The sequence below is a fragment of the Lepisosteus platostomus genome, chromosome 7, assembly GCF_059453375.1.
Source record: "Lepisosteus platostomus isolate fLepPlt1 chromosome 7, fLepPlt1.hap1, whole genome shotgun sequence".
Classification (NCBI taxonomy): Eukaryota; Metazoa; Chordata; class Actinopteri; order Semionotiformes; family Lepisosteidae; genus Lepisosteus; species Lepisosteus platostomus.
The window spans coordinates 1,907,436-1,927,106 of NC_142617.1; the positions used below are offsets into that span (position 1 = coordinate 1,907,436).

Sequence of the window (19,671 nt, forward strand, 5' to 3'; positions counted from 1 at the left end):
GACAACATACAATAACTTAAGCATATGCATTTTTATTGATTGAGTGAAACTGATGTATGATTGGAGGACATCTCTGCATTCTGTTGCACACCTTCTGAGGAGCTTTTGATGTTAAAAGGCACTGTAGACGCAATGCATTGTTCTACTCCTGCTGGAAAAGAAAGGTCAATCTTTAGCATCCTATCATGTCTGCAGTTCAGCATCAGTATTCAGAGATTTTAGGAGCCCTGCAGAAAGGTTAGTGCTGTCCACGATGGGCCCTAAGCTGAATTTCACTTCTCAGGCCTTAATTCCTTTCTGTTCTAGCGTTGCTCACAAGTGCTCGCAGAAGCATTCGCCAACGGTGCCATGACCCGATTTGACCACTAGATGGCAACAGCAGCTTCAGTCCCTGCAGTGTCTGGTTTGGATCGATAAAGGGCAGCCGCTTTTCTCACGGTCCTGCTCTCCGTTGGTCCCTACCAACGAGTCACACACATTGCACCCGTTTGTCTATGCTGCAGTGTCCCATGGCATGATTCCAACGAAGGGAAGTGGTTGGTTATGATACACAGAGAGTCAAAAAAGAGCAGTGTCAAAATGTATCCAAAAGGGACAGAAGCGTTTATAGACTCTGCAGCATCTCTTTTTTGTCATTAAAGAGTTTTAGCACACGTTTCAGCATTAGTGCTGGAAATCTGAGTATTCTAGCAATAATTATACAAATATACGTGATTTGTGAATATGATATGCATCACATATACTGTATATAATGTACTGTACATTTAGTGCCCACTACACACTACTCGGCACATGACAGACTCTGGCACCATCACTGTGAGCAGCAGTGCTGTCCCAGAGAAGGGCAGACAGTGACCTAATGTTTTTCCTTTATAGCACTTTCTTTATTAGCGAAGCAAGTCTTTCTTTGGATGGTAAAGGTCTGGGTACCTGGCAGGCAACAGCAGCCACAGGGTATAACTTGTGCCAGTGTTACTCCCATTGCATCCGAAAACCAAATGGGCTGATGGCACCATATTCCTCCACAGCGCAAATAGATCAAGTGTAGAAATCTGCAAGGACTCGCAAAAACATGCCCCAGTTTAATGCACACGCTACAGATGCACATGCGGAGTTAAACAGCTTACTAGATAATGAATTGGTGTTTTTGTACTCATCTTCCATGATACATGAAAATACATACAGTATGTGCTTGCAGTGGTTACTCATAAAGGTGTTACTCACACCATGGAAATTAGGCAATAATGGCACAAGAGACATGTACAGTAGATGTACCGTATTTTAACATAGATTTTTTTTTAATTGTGCAATCTAAGTGATGCATATAGGTAAGTCCTACAAAGCAAACAAGAAAACCAGGAATGAGAAGAGATGAAGTGAAAGAGCAGCTGTGCCACACGAATGGTATAACTGTGCTTTAGTTCCATCCATCCATCTAATTCCTAACAGCTTTATCCGGTTCTGGGTCGCGGGAGAGCTGGAGCCTATCCTAGCCACACGGCACACCCTGGCCAGGACGCCTGTCCACCGCAGTGTGCTTTAGCCCCCACCAGACGAATTGTGCCAGGTGAACCTCTCGCCCTCGGCTCAGTCACTCAGACTCTCCAGTTCCAGCCTGCCTTGAAGATGTCTCACAGAGCCTTTCTCAGGACTGTCGGGGTCACAGCGGCAGCATGAAGCCTGTGTCCGCATTTTGCCCATTGATGAGACAGCCGCTGTGAAATCCAGAACAATGCTTCCTGTGTTTGTGTGTTTGGAGCCCTCTAACTGCACTTTGTCCACCTCAGCAGTATCTCATGACAAGCCGCTGTTCCTAAGAGAGAACGGAGCCCCCACTCTCGGCTGTGTACAGTTTGTGTAAAATTGGATCTGTAAAATGGAATCAAGCATTTTAGATCCTCACACACCCATAGACCGAGTTTGGGATTACGGTGGGTTTAGTGTAGTTTCATTAAATAATTATTTGTCTAGTTAGAATTAAAACCACATGAACATTTCTATTGTTTGTACAAGGGTATTTAGTAGTGACGTCCTTAATTAAAAACAAAATCTGTAGATGTATAAATAATTGTGTCATAAATGAAACAGTTCATTCTGTATTTTGTTTGTATTGGAGATAATTGCTCTTTTACATTGTCGGATGTTAAAGAATTATTACAGCCGTTCTTCAGTGTGCTGCTTGTATAATATGACATGTCTGGATGAGCGCTGGCTGCTGTTCTGTTTCTTTGCCTTTGCAGGTCTCCACCGAATTGTTTCTCTTTCAGTTAAAGCTATTGTACAAAAACAGAGCTATAGCTTGGTGGCTCTATGAAGTCAATATACAAAAGCATCATTTCTGACTTTCTTAAGCGTGAGTTTTTAGTTTTAAATCCCAGCTGCACTGTGTGACCTCCCTGCCCAATTCTGTAGCCTTTTTAGATTTTCCCTGATTCTTGGTCGCACTGTTTCTCCTCACTGTTCCAAGGTACTGCATTCCAGGGCACTGGAGTGTGCAGCTGTGTGTTTCTGGGTTGGCTGCCCAGACGCTCTGGAGTCTGGCTCTTGCAGCCCCTGGTGATTAGTGTCGTGGTCCAGCGGGCGACAGGGTGCTCCTCCCCCCTGGGGTCTCACGAGGTGTCATATAAATACAGGAATCGGAATCGGAGGGGCAGCCACTCTGCTGGAGACCTTCCTGCTCAGAAACACCATGAAGCCTCTGGCGTTGGCAGTTCTGGTGCTTTTCCTGCTGGCAGCCGCATGTGGTACAGGTAGGTTAAAGATATTCTAAAGCTACACTAGCAGAATTTTATTTGCTTACCTTAATACTTGCTCAATCGAGGTCCTTTTCTTTTAGATTCAAAGAATGTTCAGACCCAGAAATGTATGATTTCTATGCTACACCTGCTGTATCTGTTAATGGTTAAGATTAATTCATGGTAAGAGTGTTCAGAACCTGTCTTTCTTCACCCAGCCTTTACTAAGGTGTGAGCATCTGGGCTCTGGAGACTGTGTTTCCTCAGGTGTCTGTTTCTGGGAGTGAAGTGTAACTTGGTTGTACAAAAGGTGTTTCTGCCGAATTCTGCAGAGGAGGACTAAGGTGAAATTCGGCAAGGAAGCTGTTTGATTCTGAGGGAGAAATCACCATTCTTACCCTGTGATTTAATTCTGTGCTCCTCTCTTGTGATCGTTTGTCCTGCGTTATCTTTGCAAAGATGAAGATGTGGAGGTGAATTTCTGGTCCTGTGGCTACAGAAGGTACTGCCGTCGGTTCTGCTATGCCCAGGAATACACAGTGGGTCACCATGGGTGTCCTCGCAGATACAGGTAGTGGAATCATGCTGCTATGTTCTTGGTGTTCTGGATTTTTGGTATCTGCTGTATGACAGGCATTTATGTTTCCACCCGTTGCCATAGTGACGACACAGTCTGATAGGCAACGTGCTTGCGGTGATGTAACATTCTCTTGTCAGATAAATTAGTACATGTTCGATGCCTCTCGTGTGTTTCAAACACGACCAAGAGACAACATGAGCAAGAGCAAGAGGAGAACTGCTTAAAGTTTGTATTTATTACATATGCACTCACAACAAATAAATACAAAAATGCTTTAATCAGGATTATTTTTAGCTTTGTAGCATACTGGCCTCCATGCCCAGTATTATACAATGTTTACAATGTGCTTTATACTGATCTTTGAGAATTTGTGAAAAGCATGTTAAAATGCAGCAATGCAGTGCTGATCGTGATGTTTTTTTTATCTTTTCCAGATGCTGTGCCTTGCGATATTAGGAAATGCTGTTCAGATCAGCGTAACCCACAGGATCTCTCGTGTGATCAGACTGACCGTTCCTACAGGATCTCCGCTGTAAACAGATCAAGGTGCAAGAGGGCCAATCCTGCCTCCAGGCAGAGTCCACATGTGATATGATTTCATTTTGCAAACTGTATCTGGAAAAATACCCGTACCAATTACTGTATGTGAAGCTTCCAAAACAGCTCCACAATAAAAATAGATTGCACTATTAAGACACAATTAAAACACAATAATTGCCCATTAAATGCAATTTTGTCATTTTAAATTCAGTAATATTTATTTTATATTTTTAATTTAATTCAGGAAAATAATAAAAAAACGGTCTTTCCTGTGGCAGTGAGTCACCCCACATCAGGTGCTGTGCCATGGACTTGTATAAGGTACGTTAGCTTTGATTTAAAACAAATGAACTCCGGTAAAGTTTAGATCATGTTCAAGAAAAACAAATATCTGCTCATGTGGCAAAGTTGAACTACAAATAGCAGCCAAGCCTAATCACTAAAACAGTAAATGACGTGGAAAATCGCTCTCGACCCCAGATGACCACATTAGCAAAAACAATTTTGCTAATGTACTTTCACAGTTTTGAATAAGCCTGCTGGGGAGAGTGGGTAGAGAAATATGGAGCAGAAGCAGAGCTGCTGAATCTTTTTGTCACTGAGCTGCGAGTTTAGTGTGACGCACTGCTGTGGGTTTTTTTTAAAGGACTGTGATCTCAAAGGTCCTGCGTGCACAGAATGCGGTATTTGCAAAATAGCTACGTTCTCTTTCTTGTACAAAATTATTATTGGGTGCCATGACAGATAGAGCTAAAGATGCTACAGTACATCGGCTCATAGGAGGTCACAGATGAGTGAAGAGTGTTTGGGCCGTCTAGCCTGTTTGGTAGTTAGTTACTCACTGAACCGCAGATCCCAGCCAGCCATTTCTTGAAGGAATCCGCAATGAGCTGAAGTGCGGTGCAACAGTCCAGCTTGGTGACACCTTAGTGTGAAAGGACCAGACCAACGGATGTCTGTTTTTCACACACGTTTACACAGACAGACGTTCTAGTTCCTTGATTATGGTTTCAATAATTGAAAATAAATAATTCTAGAACACAATCTCAAAATATTTTTTTTTTGTTCTTTTTTACTGCCTGGGGTTCTGCCACAGCTACCAAAACAAACGACTTTGGCATCCCAGGTAGTGTTGGCAGGCAGACCATCATTAGCTGTTTTTGTTGCTAAAATATCTTCTTTATGTTTCTATACTTATTTCTGCTTGTTTGTTGCCATCCAGTATCTGCCATATTGTCACAGATTATTGTTCTGATGTAGTTTGGCTTGTTTTTAAAATAAAAAACCTTCCAAGTGTAAACAAGTGTGTTTTCTACTTTCTCAGCATTATCTTAAAACAAATTCCACTCAACACAATAATGTTCAAGTTATAATCGTACTGCATAAGCTCATAGATATTCCATGGCATTTCTCATGGGACATAACATTTCTTTTGAGCATTGCAAATGATGTTTATGTCTAAAATTACAATCTGAGCAATAAATGAATTCCACACTCTTCTAGACAAAGGAGACAGAACCAGTAGGGAGGCACAGAGTAAAGAACAGAGTCTGGCAGGGGACAGAGGAAGCGATATCAGAGCCAGCTGGCAGGTCAGGATTTCTCCTGTAAACACAGTAGTTTTTATCCCCTTGTCTGCTGCTTGAATATGCATTACTGATGCCACTCCTGATGGGTGTAGTTATCCTATTTATATTTCATCCCTTGTCCAAAACAGTTGATGTGAGGATTTCAAAGGTTCACACTCCTTAGTTAAATTCATGTCTCCGCCAAGAAATGGCTGTCTTATGCTCTGAGAAGGCCTTAAAATAAACAAGATGTTTCACACCCGCACTGCACATTTTCCTGAGGGGTTCGCCTTTTTCACTTACACACAGTTTGTGTTGATGAAAACAGATGCCTGTAACATTTTTCCCAAGACCCCACTTGAATCAAAACTGAACGCAGTAGACATAGCAGACTACTGGAGACCATGTATTGTAGTGTACATACTGTAAAAACCCATGCTGACAGTGCCTTCTTGTTGCAGGAGGCCTTATTTCAAGAGTTTAGGACACACTCATGCATGCACAACCACCCTATCACCATGAAAACACTTTATTATCCACAAACACCACGAATTGCCAACATGTGGGAATGTTCACTCAACCCATCAATCACTAATCCCAGCAGTGGCTAATAAACACCCAGTGAATTTGTTTACAAGAGATAGCCATATTTGGCGGCCTCTGGTGGTGTCTTTCTGTTACTACGCTGTACAGTCCAGCCTGCCTTTTTTGCATAAACTTTTCTTAAATGACTTTCGAAAGTCTTTTAAAATCAAGTCAGGCTGCCTGGGGTATCCAGTGATGGATATATATATACACACAAAGAAAATCATGGTGAAGGCCTTCTTTATAAGGTTAAATTACGTGAGGCCAACAGCATGGACAGCTCACACAGTATCATGCCATTCAGAGAAAATCTTAATGATTTAATGAGAGTTGTAAATTAGAACGACTTTCACATCTATTTTTTGAAGATCATGGTAAATGATGATATTTAAATGTCTTTTATCCTACACTTTGAAGAATTCTAAAGAATAAAACTTAATGTACTGTATATAAATCTCCTATTTAGGTATAAAGTATTGAAGTCCACAATCAACTTAAAACTTAAAAGAAAACAAAAGAATATGTAATTCATATGGTAAACAAAATAGTACATAACTGCTTTTATACTCCATTCTCTTTTTATATTTAAAGATCTTTGGTAAAGATATTTGGTATTTGAAAATGTTTGAAATGGTGATTTTAATGAGACAATGCAGTCAACTCGCTGACTATCATAAGAAACAACATTTTTTAAATTTCTCTCATCATGGCACTGAACGTCAATGGCCTTTGCAATTCTGAGATGTTATCACACTAAATATTTTTTCGTTGAAGCCCTTACCTTAAAAAATGACAAGATGCATTTGTACAGCATGACAAAGTAACATTAATCACACACAATTAATATTAAATTAAATCAACCACTGCACAATTTCACTGACATCTTAAAAGACCATGATTTTACAAGCATAGGGAGATATTTTTAATACGAGAGGAAATCAAGCTAGCTGGGACAACATAGTTTGCATTGGACAGCTCTGGCTCAGTAGTAGTTAAAGTTCCCGATTGGCATCTGTAAACATGTGCTACACAGTGCAACCTCATTGTCGTCTGGGTAATCACTCAATCTTTGTGCTTGTGTAACTCAGTCAGCACAGTGTGACACAGCCACAATAGCACAAACCCCCTGCAAATCTGTTTACATGAGGCTTTCTCTGTACACAATAATATCAACACAGACCACAGACAGCCCCATCTGGTCCAAACCAGTGTCAGATTTTGGAGGGAAAAAAGGATGAACTTTTGATCTCCAAAGGATTCTTAGGTAACTGATTTATTTTTAAATCTGTTTAAACCCCCCTAGCTTTTACATTTAAAATAGGTCTGGTGACACTCAATTGATCTGAACACCACAATGGACTGGTGGGGTTTAATTATGGTGACACTACTCTTTATTTGCTGTTGAGAAAAGGAACTATGTGTCCTACATTTAATCGTTAATCCCAATGCCTAGTGCTCACGACTACATTCACACCTAAAGACTCAAAACCCACAGTGACAACAGAAACCTACTTTAAATACAAATAAAATGTTTGAACTAAGAACTGCATTAGTAATTCTGTGTAAGGGGGATCTGTTTGTTTATCCAAGTATAATTTGTATTCTGTGCTGCGCGTTTCGGAAATATTTACATTGCAATTCATTTGTATCTTTAAATATGAGCTTTGATTTAGAATAACGCGTATGAGAAACCACATGAATGAAATTGCTAAAATCACTAAAACTTCGAATTATGCAGAGACTGACTTATGCAAAGAATTTTAGTTTTTCACATACTGGAAGTATAAACTGTATTGTAAGCAGCTACTATTATACTTGTGCGTCTTAAAAAATATGGACATTGGATAGTGGCTGCACATCTGAGTTTGGAAAAATGTCAATTAAACACGGAAATACTGTCCATATAGGGAAAAAAATATATCCCTTAAGAAATTCACTAAAACCTGACCGTTGATTGCATATTAATTGTAAACGAGTGCTATTGTGTGTGAGCTGTGTACTTTAAATACAGGACTCACAATATCTCAGCCTCCTCACAGTTTGCAGGTCTCGCAGCACGTGATTCTCCGTGACCCGGAAGCAGTTGTGGAAACATAGGCTTGCACTTCCTACTTCGCTACCATGGAGCCATCCGTGTATGAAGATGAGGTTGATGACTGGTTTATCGAATCCTTACATCTGTGAGAAAACCATATTATTAAACAGCGAACGAGGAAACGTGTCGCCTCAGTACTTGATGTAGTGTTATGGCCATGCTGTAACCTCTAGTGTGCACGTATTGCTGCAGATGCTGTTCGCTCATGTATTCCTTGCAGTAACTTTCTCTTTTTTCATTATTAATAACCAAACCAAGAAAAGAGCACCACGCGACATATAGTGCAAATTTTATTAGGTATTGTATGAAATGCGAGCTGAATTGAGACGTCCGATTTACAAACCAGGAAAGCAATGCACTTACGATTGCAAATTAGTGTGTAATGTTTACAGCATGGCTATGATGCTATCGTGCAGTCCAGCTGCAACACAGAATAGAGCCCCTTTAGAGCAATGCAGTACCGTCGTAGTGACATTGTAATCTTCTGCGCAGGTATGGGGATCTCCATTTGTTTGAACTTCAAGATCCGACACGAGTCATCGAATGGACTGGAGGAAAAAGTAAACGGACTGAAACATTTTAATTTCTTTAGAAGTGGTTGTAGTTTCACTGGTTTGACAAGTATTATGCTGTTTGCTGAGATGCTACTGTGTGTGTATTTGTGTCCTCCGCAGGTATCTGTGTAGCTGGCTATGGAGCTAGTAGCACAAGGAATGAAATCCTGCAGCTGGCACTGCCTCAGAAACTCTTCGTGAAAGAAAACCAGGTAAAGACTGTCTCGGTAATGGTGCTCTTACGGCCTGGCGGAAGTGTTTTCACCAGTGTAATTTGGAGCTAGGAAAGAACACCATGAATATACCCTGATTACGGTTAGAAACAAGACTGGCGGTTGGCACCTTGCAAATACAATAGTGACGTTCTGTAACAGTTTATGGAGCGTCTTATAACTAAAGATCCTGTTATCGTAGAGATATTGAATCACAGCTTATCCATGAGGTAGGAAACAGATTTTTAAAGCATGTTAGAATGATTGAGTTCTGTCGAAAGATCCCTCTGGGGACAGACCAGGCCTTGCTGAACTTCTGGGATGTGACAGGATCAGACTAGGTGGTAATGCTATCTTATGTTTACTACAATATTTTTGCCACAAAAATGTGTGCCCTATAGCATGAACCTCTAGCTTGGTCACACATGGACTTTACAGCAGGTTAACAATGCAAAGTCTGCTTCAGAAAGGTCAGAAGGTCAAGAGAGCATGTCTGTGTTCGTGCTTGTTCATCACACTCGCCCGGATCACTCTGAAGGGCTTCTAGATTTCAGTCCTTCTGGGACACTTAAGTTGTTCACTTAATTGGTCTCTATTACCAGTGCCTCCAGGTCTCTACCCAATAAGGATTATAAGGTACCCATGAAGTGTGTGGCTCCAGGAGCAGGAGTGAATGTCACTGTGTCTGGTAGAAGACTCGTGGAATGAGCTGCAGAGAGCGGATGTTTAGAAACAGACCACCCTTTAGATGCAGTTCATCAGGGACGTGAGTAACACTGGTGTCGGACTTTGTGGAAAATACAGCACTTCGTCCCGTTTCTCCTCAGGGCCTGTGCCCTGAACGAGACTTCAAGGTGGAGCACGGTGGCTTCTCAGACACGCCCATCGATTGCCTGAAGCATGTCTCTGGAACAAGGTAGGTTTGTAAAACATACCTGCAGCAGCCTGTGCACCGAAACCTTCTTGCACGGAAAAACAGAAAAAACACTTTTTTTTCAGCCATACAAGTTAAAATGGGGGGGGGGTGTCAAATGAAAGGAAATACAATCTTTGCAGATTACATTAATGGGACTAAAAGGATCAGATACCAACACAACTGTGTACCTTTCCTCTACATGAACAGCTTCCCTGTTTTCCTTTTCCTGTGTTAAGGACGCTGGTGTCCAGTGGTCCCTCAGACAACACTCTGCACATCTGGCAGATAGGAGACGAAGACAGCGGTGAGGATCTTGTTCGTTCCAAGTGCTTGGAATGACTAACAGTCTGTTTAATCTCTTTATTTTACTGTACTAGATTGTCTTCTATCTTTTCTAAACAAAGGAGAATAACTTATTTATTATACAAATTAATCATTGCTTCTTGGGGCCTGATTGGATGTTTCATGTATTTCTTTCATAAGAACGTAGGAAGGATCAGCTTTGAAATACTCATATCAAAGCATTGCTTACATTTCAGATGTCATGTAGATCTTTTTTTGACACTGCGTGCTGCACCTCCAGTATCCACAGCTCTGCTTATGTTTTACCTCTGCTGGGTGGTAGATGTCATCAGAAGAGCCGGAGTGATCGAACCGGAGGTCCGGGTGAAGGCAGGGAGCAGGGTTGCCTCAGGGGTTTCCAGGACGCCTTGTGTCCTTCATGCCTCTCGGATCAAAGACCTGCAGATCACCGAGCTGGAATCGCGACGGGTGCTCTACTCAGTGGGTAACTGAGAGCTTGTGCATTGGACTTGTGTGTGATGGTGGGGGTGGGTGGGTGGCCAGAGCTGTGTAAGCGATGCACCTCCATGTGAAATCGCTTCAGTGTCAGTTCGTGACGGAAGCTTTTATTTCCCCAGCTGCAGACTGCGTGGACAGGGTGAGCGGCCTGGAGTTCCTGGCCGCCGACGTGTTCCTGGTCTGCGCAGACAGCGGGGGCCTGTGGCTGTGCGACGTGAGGGACCCCGCCGGTCTGCGGCCCACAGCCACCCCCGAGGGGCAGGGCCCGCGCTGGTGCATGGGGGTAAAGAAGGGGCATTCCCACGTGGAGGCTGCCTCTGGCTCTGTGGCGCGGCTGTCCTCCTCCTGCCAGGTCCTCGTCACAGATCTGCGGAGTCCGAGAAGCCCCCTGTGCCAAGCCAGGCTGAATATTCACCACGACAGCCCCAGTGCTGACTTTATGGCTGTGACCTGGGCTCCGGCTTTAGACGACTGTCTGGCTGTGTCAGGTAAGCAACATTATACGTCTCCTGGTCTAGAGCACCTACTGCCTGCAGGACCTCGAAGCCTGTTCCACTTGGTGCAATGGTTGGAAACCTGGTGCAAAATTCAGACATCCAATGTGAACTCTACCAGGCTGCTGTTCAGAATGTTACTTTACTGATAAACAATCAGAGGCTTCAAAATATCATCCCAATATCCTGCCATGAAGGAGGCCTTCTGCTGGTACACGAAGGAGAGGTGCTTGTACTGATGTTCAGAGGTGAGAATCAGGAGAGAGTCACTTGCTTTGACTTGGGAAGATTATAGATCGAAAGAGGGGGCCTGCCAAGTCAATGCACAGCAGTGTTCGCTTACAAAAATATAGTGGAGGCACTTTGTCCATGATTTTTCAGTACTGTAACTAGGGGGATAAGTGAATATAAATGTGCATTATGACAAGTAAGGTACTGTAGATACATTTAAAAACGTGGGTTTGTGGCAGTTCAGGCGGTTGCAATCTACTGCTTTCACAACACTGAAGGTGAAGACATTCTCTCTGCGCACTCCATCTTTTGCTTCACCACAGCCGTGTGAATGGCTCGAAACGAGAGAATAAGCTGTTTTCTCCCTCTGGCCGTCAGGTTTCGACGGAGCTGTGCGCGTGTACGAAACAAAAGCCTGGAGCCCGAACGCCGCGGAAGCAGAGCCTCTGTTTGTTCACAAGGGCCACAGCCTGTCGCACGGTCCCGAGAGCGGGCGGGGCGCGGATGTGGTCACCACACACGTCTGGCACCCCTGGAAACCCAGGACAGTGCTGTCTGCAGCCACCAATGGGTCTCTGCATGTCTGGGACTGGGTCGACAACCAGGCCAGGGGCCGGTAAAGGCAGCGGAGCATTTCACGGGGACCTGCCTTTGGATTGGGGGGCGGCGGAACACTTCCCCTGCCCCAATGTGAAGAAACTGGGCATCTTGTCCAATGAGGTTTCTATAGGTTGTGGAAAAAACTGTACACTCAAAGACTGCTATCGGCATGACTGTAGCCTGTGCTCTTTTTGGGTACTGCAGGAAAAAGTCAAATGAATCATTTACTGTATACTTGATTTTCACAGCTAATTTTTTTATGTATATATAAACCTCAATTCTGCTGCTGCTGAAAGGAGTAGCATATTTTTTTCCTTGTGAGATTAATCAAAATTCTAATGAGAAAACCTTCTGCAGCCTAACACATAGTAATGCACAACACCTTATTGGTTCCTTTAACGTAATGCCTAACCTGGCTGCTTTACAGGTAATTGGGCTAATTCTGTTTCAGGATACTGACTTGCAGTTTTAATTTTCTTTATGTAATTTAACAAAGCATCTTTCAACAGCTTCAAACAAGGATGGCTTGTCCTTAGGATTGTTTCAGTATCTTTCACAACTTTTACTGCAGTGAAGTAAACTTAATTTGTACACAGCTTTTTGTGTTAGAATATTAAGTTTCATACTTTAAACTGTCAATACCGTCTTTCATCAGCAAGATATCTTATTCCCAAGTTAAGTGTAATTTATATATCCCTTTAATGGAAAGATCATAAGAGAATCATTGGCTTTTATATGCAACAATTCATTCAAAGCCTTCACTACTGGTTTGTATCATAATATTGATTGTTATTTATACTTCTTAGTCTGCTTGCAAAGAAAGAAGGTGATGGTTAGATTTTTAAAAGAAAATCAAATTTGCAATTGCTTAAATACCCTTTGATAGAACATCTTTAAATCAGTAGAAGTACAAAATACACTATATTGTATCTATTTTCTGTAATGGACTCTTTACTCTGTAAAGGCAAAATGACTATTGATCTTACTCTTGTGACCAACTGTTGAGATCTTTAATGACCAAGTAATCAGGACTCCAGTTGAATATACTTTTTTATGTATAAAGACAAAAACATTAACACATTGTATTTTGCACGTTTTTATTAAAAGCCTTTTTCAGTGAATGTTTTCTTATGGAACATCTACTGAAAGGACTGAACTTTACAATCAATAGAAATCTCAAAGAATTACTTAATGTTTGGAAGGCATCTGACGCCCAAGACCTTGCATAAAAGAAATCTAGTTGTTGATTCAGCACAGCTCATATTTCATATTTGCAGTAGTAAAGCATTTTTATGATGGCAGTGAAATTTAAACCATAGACTCATGCTGTATACAAGAGTAATGCAACACCTTACTTGAATGTCTTTGCCAGTTTCTCATGTGTTGTTTTAAGTTTTCCAGTCATGTGCTGGTGAATTAACTCAGCAAAGCCTAGTTTCACGGGTTATTTTTGGCCATTAAAATAGCTCCTTCCCTTTGAGATGCAGTAACGCCTCGCTCTGTGCTGAGGACGTGTTACGGAGAAAGCAGCACTGTGGAAATTTGCCTCTTGACACTATTGTAGCCTGGGTTCAATGGGGATCCATTTCCTGGAGCACTCTTTCTTGCAAGTGAGTGACATGAAGGATTATTGGGACAATTGGCCGTGCACCAGTACATTCAGCTGGAGCTTGTGGAGGTTATCCACAGGGCCTTCACCAGTCTGGCAGCAGTGGGAGTCTGATGAAGCTGTGACTCATACTGGGGGGACAGACTTTCTTGATGGCACTATCTGTACAGTAAGCACCCACAGCATACTGCGCTCTAAGCAGGAAGTAACTGTTCGGTGTCACTGGATACATTAAAACCTGCAAAGTGAACTGTAGCTGCTTCCTCCCGGACCTGTGTGCACAGCACAGGCAGATATTCCGCTTTTATACAGCTGTGTTTTGAGTCGGTAAAATAATATCTGGAACAAAGAACGCTATTGTGGATCGTTGGACTGCTTTCATTTTGCTTCATTTTATAGATAAATTAACATTCACAGAAACAGCTTAGAATAAATGAAACTAACAAGTGACGTGCACCTCATATACAATGCAGCTCAGAACAGGTCACAGTGTACTCAAAGCATTTTAAGAAAAAGCTTGCAATCTAGCTAGGAAGCGGTATTGATGTATTCAACTCTGAGGAACATTGTTCAGTGGTGCTGACACCCACATCCATCGTATGGGAAGGAAGTCAGAGCCCGAGAGTTAAATGTGAAAATCAAGATTAAGGGCAATTTCCCTCTTTTATACATAAACTCAAGCTAAGGTGCAGAAGACACTGAACCTCCTGTCTTCTCCTCTCCAGATCCTTCAATCACATCCTTGAGATGGAAAGTGGCAAATGCAATTACTTCACACTCGCTTTCCGCCCCACACTCCAGGAGGCAGCCGAAGAGCTCGTCCTCCTGACAGTAGGTCAGGTCAGAGTAGCCGCTAGGCCCTCGGCTAATAATCCAGGGCTTTTTCCAGCCGGAGCTGTGCAAGGGGTCACGGTTCAGGTAGACGCCCAGGTTACGTCTGTTTCTGCTGTCGGTGGGATGAGAGAAGAGCAGCCACCTGCCCGCAATCACGCCGCAGCGCGGGCCAGCGCTCTCCATGAACCGCTGGGGCACGGGGAAGCTGACCACGCTGCCCTGGCAGCCTTTACCTGTCTCCACCAGCTTCTTCGCCGGGCGGGGGCTGTCAAACTCCTGCCCCCTCGTCTTACTGAGGGCTTCCACTCTGCAGCCGGAGGTGCTACGGGCATTGCAGTACAGGTAGCTACGGCCGTCGTGGTCTCCGATCTCGGCCATTTCACACTCGCTCATCCCGACAGCCGACTTTCGGGGGATGTCGCTCCTGTGCCATGCCTCGCCGCCGTCGTCGCTGTAGAAGGACAGGGCGTGAGTCTGAAGGCCCACAGGAAGGCCGAAGCACCTTCTGTGGATGTAGTAGACGTAGGCTGGAATAATCAGCCTCCCGCACTCCATCTGAACCCCGTGACCTGGCCCCACAGCGAAAGTCGCCCAGTTCTTCTCCTCGCTGCCGATCACCGTCGCCGTCAAGTCTGTGACGTCACTCCAGGTCGCCCCGTGGGTCTTGCTCCTGACAACGCACAGTCTGGCCGCATTTTTCCTCCAGAATTTTTGTTTGCACTCCGAAGTTTTCCCTTTGACGCAGATGAAGAACAGGAACAGGGTGCGAGAGGTCCGCTCGTACACCGGGCAGGGGTTCATGCTGCGATGGCCAGGCAGACGTGCGGACGTCACCTCCTGAGGGAGAGACCACTGAAAACAGAACTTCCCAGGGTTACCCCAGCTTTGGACAGTGAAAAGGTTTGCGGCAGCCGATTGTCATTTCATTCAACTTGTGAATCCAGTGCTGGAACCCTATCTGTGGATGGTACTGTATCTGAACTGCAGTCTAAATTGAAAACCTTGGGGGTGATATTTGATTCAGGCTTGACAATCGACCCAGATGTGCAGCATATTGTCAAAACATTCTTAAACCTCAGAAATGTTGCCAGACTACGTCCTATGTTATTGCTAACTGCTGCTGAAAAGCTGATTGACACATTTGCCTTCTCCTGAATTGACTACTGTATTGCTCTACTCGCTGGGCTCTGTAAATCCACATTGAACAAACTCCAGTATGTCCAAAATTTGGCAACCAGGATCCTGACCCGGTCTGGTGCAAGTGATCACATTACTCCTGTCCCGGAGTCCTTGCACTGGCTTCCTGTCAGGTTTCCTGTTGACGTCAAATTCCTCATGATCACCTATAAGGCTCTGCATGGCTTGGCACCTCAGTACCTGTCTGAGCTACAGCATGCTGTCCTACTCCCCACCTCACAAACGTAGCTCTTCTAATTGTGGTCTCCTAACTGTCCCCCAAGACGCTCTATACTCTGTGGGCGACAGGGCCTTTTCCTGTTCCTGGATCTCTATCCCTAATGATATCAGAGACACACCTCCTTAAACTCCTTCAAATCCAGACTCAGAACCTTCTTCTTCAGAAGAGCCTTTACTGAACTGGTTCCTTTCTTCACCCCTCTGCTCCTGCTGTATCCAGTACCCCAATCTACTGTCTCCTCTCATTGTGTATCTTCATTGTGCATATCTTGTGTATTTTATTTTTGTTTTAATTCTGTAAAGCACTTTGAGAAGCCACCTTTAAAGGCACTATATAAAATAAAGTTTTTTATTATTGTTATTATTTTTGTTATTCATTCAAAGGACAAAAACAGTTCTGTTCAGAGTGCTCTCAAACTTCCACTGCTTTCTTTTTAACTTTTCATACATTCAATTAAAATCTAAGAAACACACCCCTGTGTAAACAAGTATAGGTATGTTGATTCTCGAAGCCAGCTTTAAAAAGCCAACCTCACACAGCAGAGATTTGACAAGAAACAGCACAAAATCTTGGTTGGAAATGTTTTTTTTTTTAAATTTCCTCAGGAAATGTGATTGTTTTTTTCATGAAGCAAGTCTTATTCACTGACCAAAGCAAGCTCATCTGTTCTATAAGACACTGGTTAAGATAAAAGAAATAACAGGAGGCTCCTCCTACAGGACTGAAATAATGCATAATTAATACTGTGCTGAAACTGACGAGATATAAATCAATAAATTATAAATTAAGCTTCACAGGGTGTGAAATGCCCTAGAGCTGATTACTTTCCTCTACTGAAGCAAGCCATAAGGGTTTATTTTTCATACTACCTGATGAACTTAATATATTTTTCCCATTACCTCAACAGTTTCATGCTGTCTCCTTCCTCTGCTCATCACCAGAAACCGCGCGTCCGTATCATTGCGCGTCAAGCGGCTCTCGGCGAAGGCCAGGAACGTCTGCGCGTCGTCGAGGTAGAGGAGGGACGGGATTCTGTAGGTCTCATTTCCAGGCACCTCCTTGAACACAGTTGTCTTTTCAGGGACCGACATTCTGGACGCTGGTTAAAGGCAAACTACCTGTACATGCACAACAAGGGGAAAAAATGGTTATATTAAAAGAAACATTTTAATCGGTCCTCAAAAACTGCAATCATATTGCACACACTGACAAACTGCTGCTTCATCACCTTTGACACGACCTCTCCTGCAACTTAAAACTGCAGATCAAGCTGACATCTCACTCCCATCAGCACTCCAGCAGCATCAGCACCTGACTGGTGCTGGCAGGTTACTTCCTGTTAGAGAAATTACAGGCAGCCAAGTATCACTCAGGGTGGAACAGTGGAAAACTGGTCAGCATCGCTGCCTCACAGCACTGGGGGGGCCCCGGGTTCAATTCAAGACGTGGGGTACTGTCTGTGTGGAGTCTGTATGTTCTCCCTGAGTTTGCATGGATTTCCTCTGGGTGCTCCTGTTTCCTCACACAGACTGGGTAAACTGGCCCTGGTGTGAGAGTGTGTGGCTCTGTGTGCCCTGCAGTGCACCGGTGTCCTGTCCAGGGTGTGACCCATCTTGCAGCTGTTGCTGCCCAAGACAGGCTCTGGCTCCCCTTTGACCCTGTATTGGATGAGGCAGTGTGAGACTCGAGTCTTCCACCTCTTCTATATATTGCCCTGCACTCCTGTCATGGGTGAGTGAGAGAACAAAGTGCTGTAGCACTCGGCATCGTGCTGTTCTTCAGTACTGTGCAAAGAAACACTGTAATGTGCACTGAGCAGTACCAGTCCTACTTTCAGCAACTTTGAACACCAGGCGTTAGCCATTACATTATTCTGTTTCAGTGCCGCCCTTCGGTTCACATTGCTGGGCTGTGATCAGAACAGAGCAGGCTGAGGGCCAGTCTCACTGCAACTGCAACGCCTGACAGATTCTCTCAGTGTTTCTTGGGGATCCTCTTTACAAGGCCACTATCAGCTCTGCTGTCTGCGTATCGCAGGTAGTTTGAGTTATGGATCCAATCGTCATGTTTAGGATATTGCTCACCTCTTTTATTACTGTCGTTTCTTAAGTTGTTCAGGCCAGAAAAAAAAGATATTAACAGCATAATAAAACTTATTCATTAAGTAACGTGAAACAAAATCCACCTCTCTCAAAAAAAAAACTTAAAAATCATACCTGTATCACGTTTTTCAGTTTGGAGATACGCTAGAGCGTTTGAATCCAGAAACAGAAACGTTGCTTTTTTTAAATGGCGAGTCCTTCCCCTGTTATTTCGGGTTAGGAGGAGTTTCATCAAAAGCTCTTTACCTCTCCTTCTTCTTACTGACGTCTTGAGTAAATGGTGCTTAGATGAGATCAATGCCTCGCAATGACAGCGTTGTCACTCCCTCGATCCTGGGTTTGGCCCAAGACGGTTGTGCAGCAGTCTCTCTGCGGGAGTCCGAACTAACCTACGAAACAAGCGCCGACAGTTATTTTCTTGAAATAAACCACCTTCCAGTTTTTGAAAGGTTCCTTTTGCTGCTGCTTTTACTTAATTTACCCGCTCCCAGATTGCTCAAAACACTGCAGTTACCGGCTCTGTAAGTGACAGACGACCTGCAACACGGGACGCAAAACGAACGTCCAGCGGGCAGCGGACACACTCGCTTTTATGTCAGAGGCGGCGACGTCACTATGCGGGTTCATGACGTACGAGGCGTAATCTTCAACATACTGCAGTCATTCAGGACTGGTTACAGCAGTCCCTGCTCGTGACAGGAAGCTTCGCAGCCAGGAGGCAACAATAAATCAATCAGTTCTTTCTTTGGTTCACGTGTTCGCCAGTCGGCATAAGCCAACAGAACACTTTCACAGTGCGTATTATGGAAACAATAACACGCGGTCATGAATTTACTCTGCATACATTTATCGCCAGCGCATACATGGAAAAGCCTTTGTTAACGTTTGCGTTAACTCACCTTGCAGTGCACAACATAACCCCGCCGCCGATGTCTGTTTCTCCTGCTCGCTCTCGTAACCGACAGCAAAACTATCCGAAGCACACCGGAATCCTTCGTATCTGTCTGAGGCGGCTGTGCACAAACAAGGTTCGGGACAATAGCCTGGCATCTGCAAGGACTTCTGGGAAACGTAGTTCTTTTTAAAAGCATGCTTCAGAGTACCGTAGAATTCATGCGTGTACTATACCCTGCGTATAACAATAGGAATAAATATCCACAGGCACATCTTTGGAAAAAAGAAGCATGCATTAAGCAAATCTTTGAATAGGAGACGTTCATCTTGAATAGGGAAGTCAAAATGCAATGGACAGGGCACCTCCTCCAAGTCTCCACCGAGCTCCCTTTATACAGAGGACAGCCTGACTGCACAGCGCTGCCCTGATCAAGCCCTCAGGCTCTTCCTGCCGGCTCACCTGGACACGACAGCATTGCAGCAGGACAACATACCTACAACGTCCTCGTGCGGCTCGTGTGACAACGGTCTTTTTTTCTTTATCAGGAACCTGAACGGGTATGCTATGGCTGTCCTGCTCACCGGGCAGACTGTAGCATGTGAAGAGGAACACTGCGCTTCAGGCTGTTTGAAAGGAACGGGACAGAACCCCACAACACAGCACCTGCAGCCTGGCGGACAGCCTGCGTCACAGATGTGCAGGTCACATGTGAGCGGCCACCAGTGGCAACCCCACTGCCCTCAGGCAAGAGATATAAGAGCATACGGACACTTACCACTAGATTCTTCAATAGCTTCTTTCCACAAGCAGTGAGACTGGCGAACACATTTAGCCATCCCCCTCGGACCACACCTACACCATCACCATCTACCTCATTATGATTTCTTATCTATTGCACATCTC

At 44.0% G+C, this 19,671-nt stretch overlaps 3 protein-coding genes and 1 long non-coding RNA gene across 8 annotated transcripts; 2 read left to right on the forward strand and 2 right to left on the reverse strand.

The window, feature by feature from the left end:
- Positions 1-16: 16 nt before the first annotated feature.
- Positions 17-3,272, reverse strand: LOC148657769 (uncharacterized). 2 transcript variants are annotated; one of them, XR_015939982.1, is made up of 3 exons: positions 3,134-3,272; positions 931-1,052; positions 17-148 (listed from the first exon to the last, which is right to left on the reverse strand). It is a non-coding gene; the product is annotated as an uncharacterized LOC148657769 (long non-coding RNA). The 2 variants fall into 2 exon arrangements; XR_015939981.1 differs by having other exon boundaries at positions 17-151.
- On the forward strand, positions 1,032-5,158 carry defbl3 (defensin, beta-like 3). Its single transcript, XM_088638456.1, has 3 exons — positions 1,032-2,750; positions 3,195-3,306; positions 3,750-5,158. The coding sequence occupies exons 1-3, from the start codon at positions 2,690-2,692 to the stop codon at positions 3,769-3,771; spliced, it is 195 nt and encodes a 64-aa protein (XP_088494582.1). The 5' UTR covers positions 1,032-2,689; the 3' UTR covers positions 3,772-5,158.
- Positions 5,159-8,051: 2,893 nt separating this feature from the next.
- wdr73 (WD repeat domain 73) lies at positions 8,052-13,032 on the forward strand. Its single transcript, XM_088638467.1, has 8 exons — positions 8,052-8,188; positions 8,596-8,663; positions 8,778-8,869; positions 9,697-9,785; positions 10,022-10,089; positions 10,411-10,572; positions 10,706-11,074; positions 11,690-13,032. Exons 1-8 carry the CDS (start codon positions 8,130-8,132, stop codon positions 11,929-11,931), a joined length of 1,149 nt encoding a protein of 382 aa, XP_088494593.1. The 5' UTR covers positions 8,052-8,129; the 3' UTR covers positions 11,932-13,032.
- Positions 12,992-19,253, reverse strand: LOC148657772 (sialidase-3-like). 4 transcript variants are annotated; one of them, XM_088638464.1, is made up of 5 exons: positions 18,773-19,253; positions 17,988-18,262; positions 17,000-17,107; positions 16,671-16,889; positions 12,992-15,206 (listed from the first exon to the last, which is right to left on the reverse strand). In XM_088638464.1, the coding sequence occupies exons 4-5, from the start codon at positions 16,860-16,862 to the stop codon at positions 14,202-14,204; spliced, it is 1,197 nt and encodes a 398-aa protein (XP_088494590.1). In that variant the 5' UTR covers positions 16,863-16,889; positions 17,000-17,107; positions 17,988-18,262; positions 18,773-19,253; the 3' UTR covers positions 12,992-14,201. The 4 variants fall into 4 exon arrangements, with proteins under 4 accessions (XP_088494590.1, XP_088494589.1, XP_088494592.1 ...); XM_088638463.1 differs by lacking the exon at positions 17,000-17,107 and having other exon boundaries at positions 18,773-19,251; XM_088638466.1 differs by lacking the exons at positions 17,000-17,107; positions 18,773-19,253 and adding an exon at positions 18,388-18,498.
- Between the last annotated feature and the right edge of the window lie 418 nt (positions 19,254-19,671).

Coding starts and splice junctions, on each gene's coding strand:
- defbl3 (XM_088638456.1), top strand. CDS start 2,690: ATGAAGCCTCTGGCGTTGGCAGTTCTGGTGCTTTTCCTGCTGGCAGCC. Junction 2,751..3,194: donor GGCAGCCGCATGTGGTACAG/GTAGGTTAAAGA, acceptor ATCTTTGCAAAG/ATGAAGATGTGGAGGTGAAT. Junction 3,307..3,749: donor GGGTGTCCTCGCAGATACAG/GTAGTGGAATCA, acceptor TATCTTTTCCAG/ATGCTGTGCCTTGCGATATT.
- wdr73 (XM_088638467.1), top strand. CDS start 8,130: ATGGAGCCATCCGTGTATGAAGATGAGGTTGATGACTGGTTTATCGAA. Junction 9,786..10,021: donor AAGCATGTCTCTGGAACAAG/GTAGGTTTGTAA, acceptor TCCTGTGTTAAG/GACGCTGGTGTCCAGTGGTC. Junction 11,075..11,689: donor CGACTGTCTGGCTGTGTCAG/GTAAGCAACATT, acceptor TCTGGCCGTCAG/GTTTCGACGGAGCTGTGCGC.
- LOC148657772 (XM_088638464.1), bottom strand. CDS start 16,862: ATGTCGGTCCCTGAAAAGACAACTGTGTTCAAGGAGGTGCCTGGAAAT. Junction 15,207..16,670: donor GACAGCATGAAACTGTTGAG/GTAATGGGAAAA, acceptor TTCTGTTTTCAG/TGGTCTCTCCCTCAGGAGGT.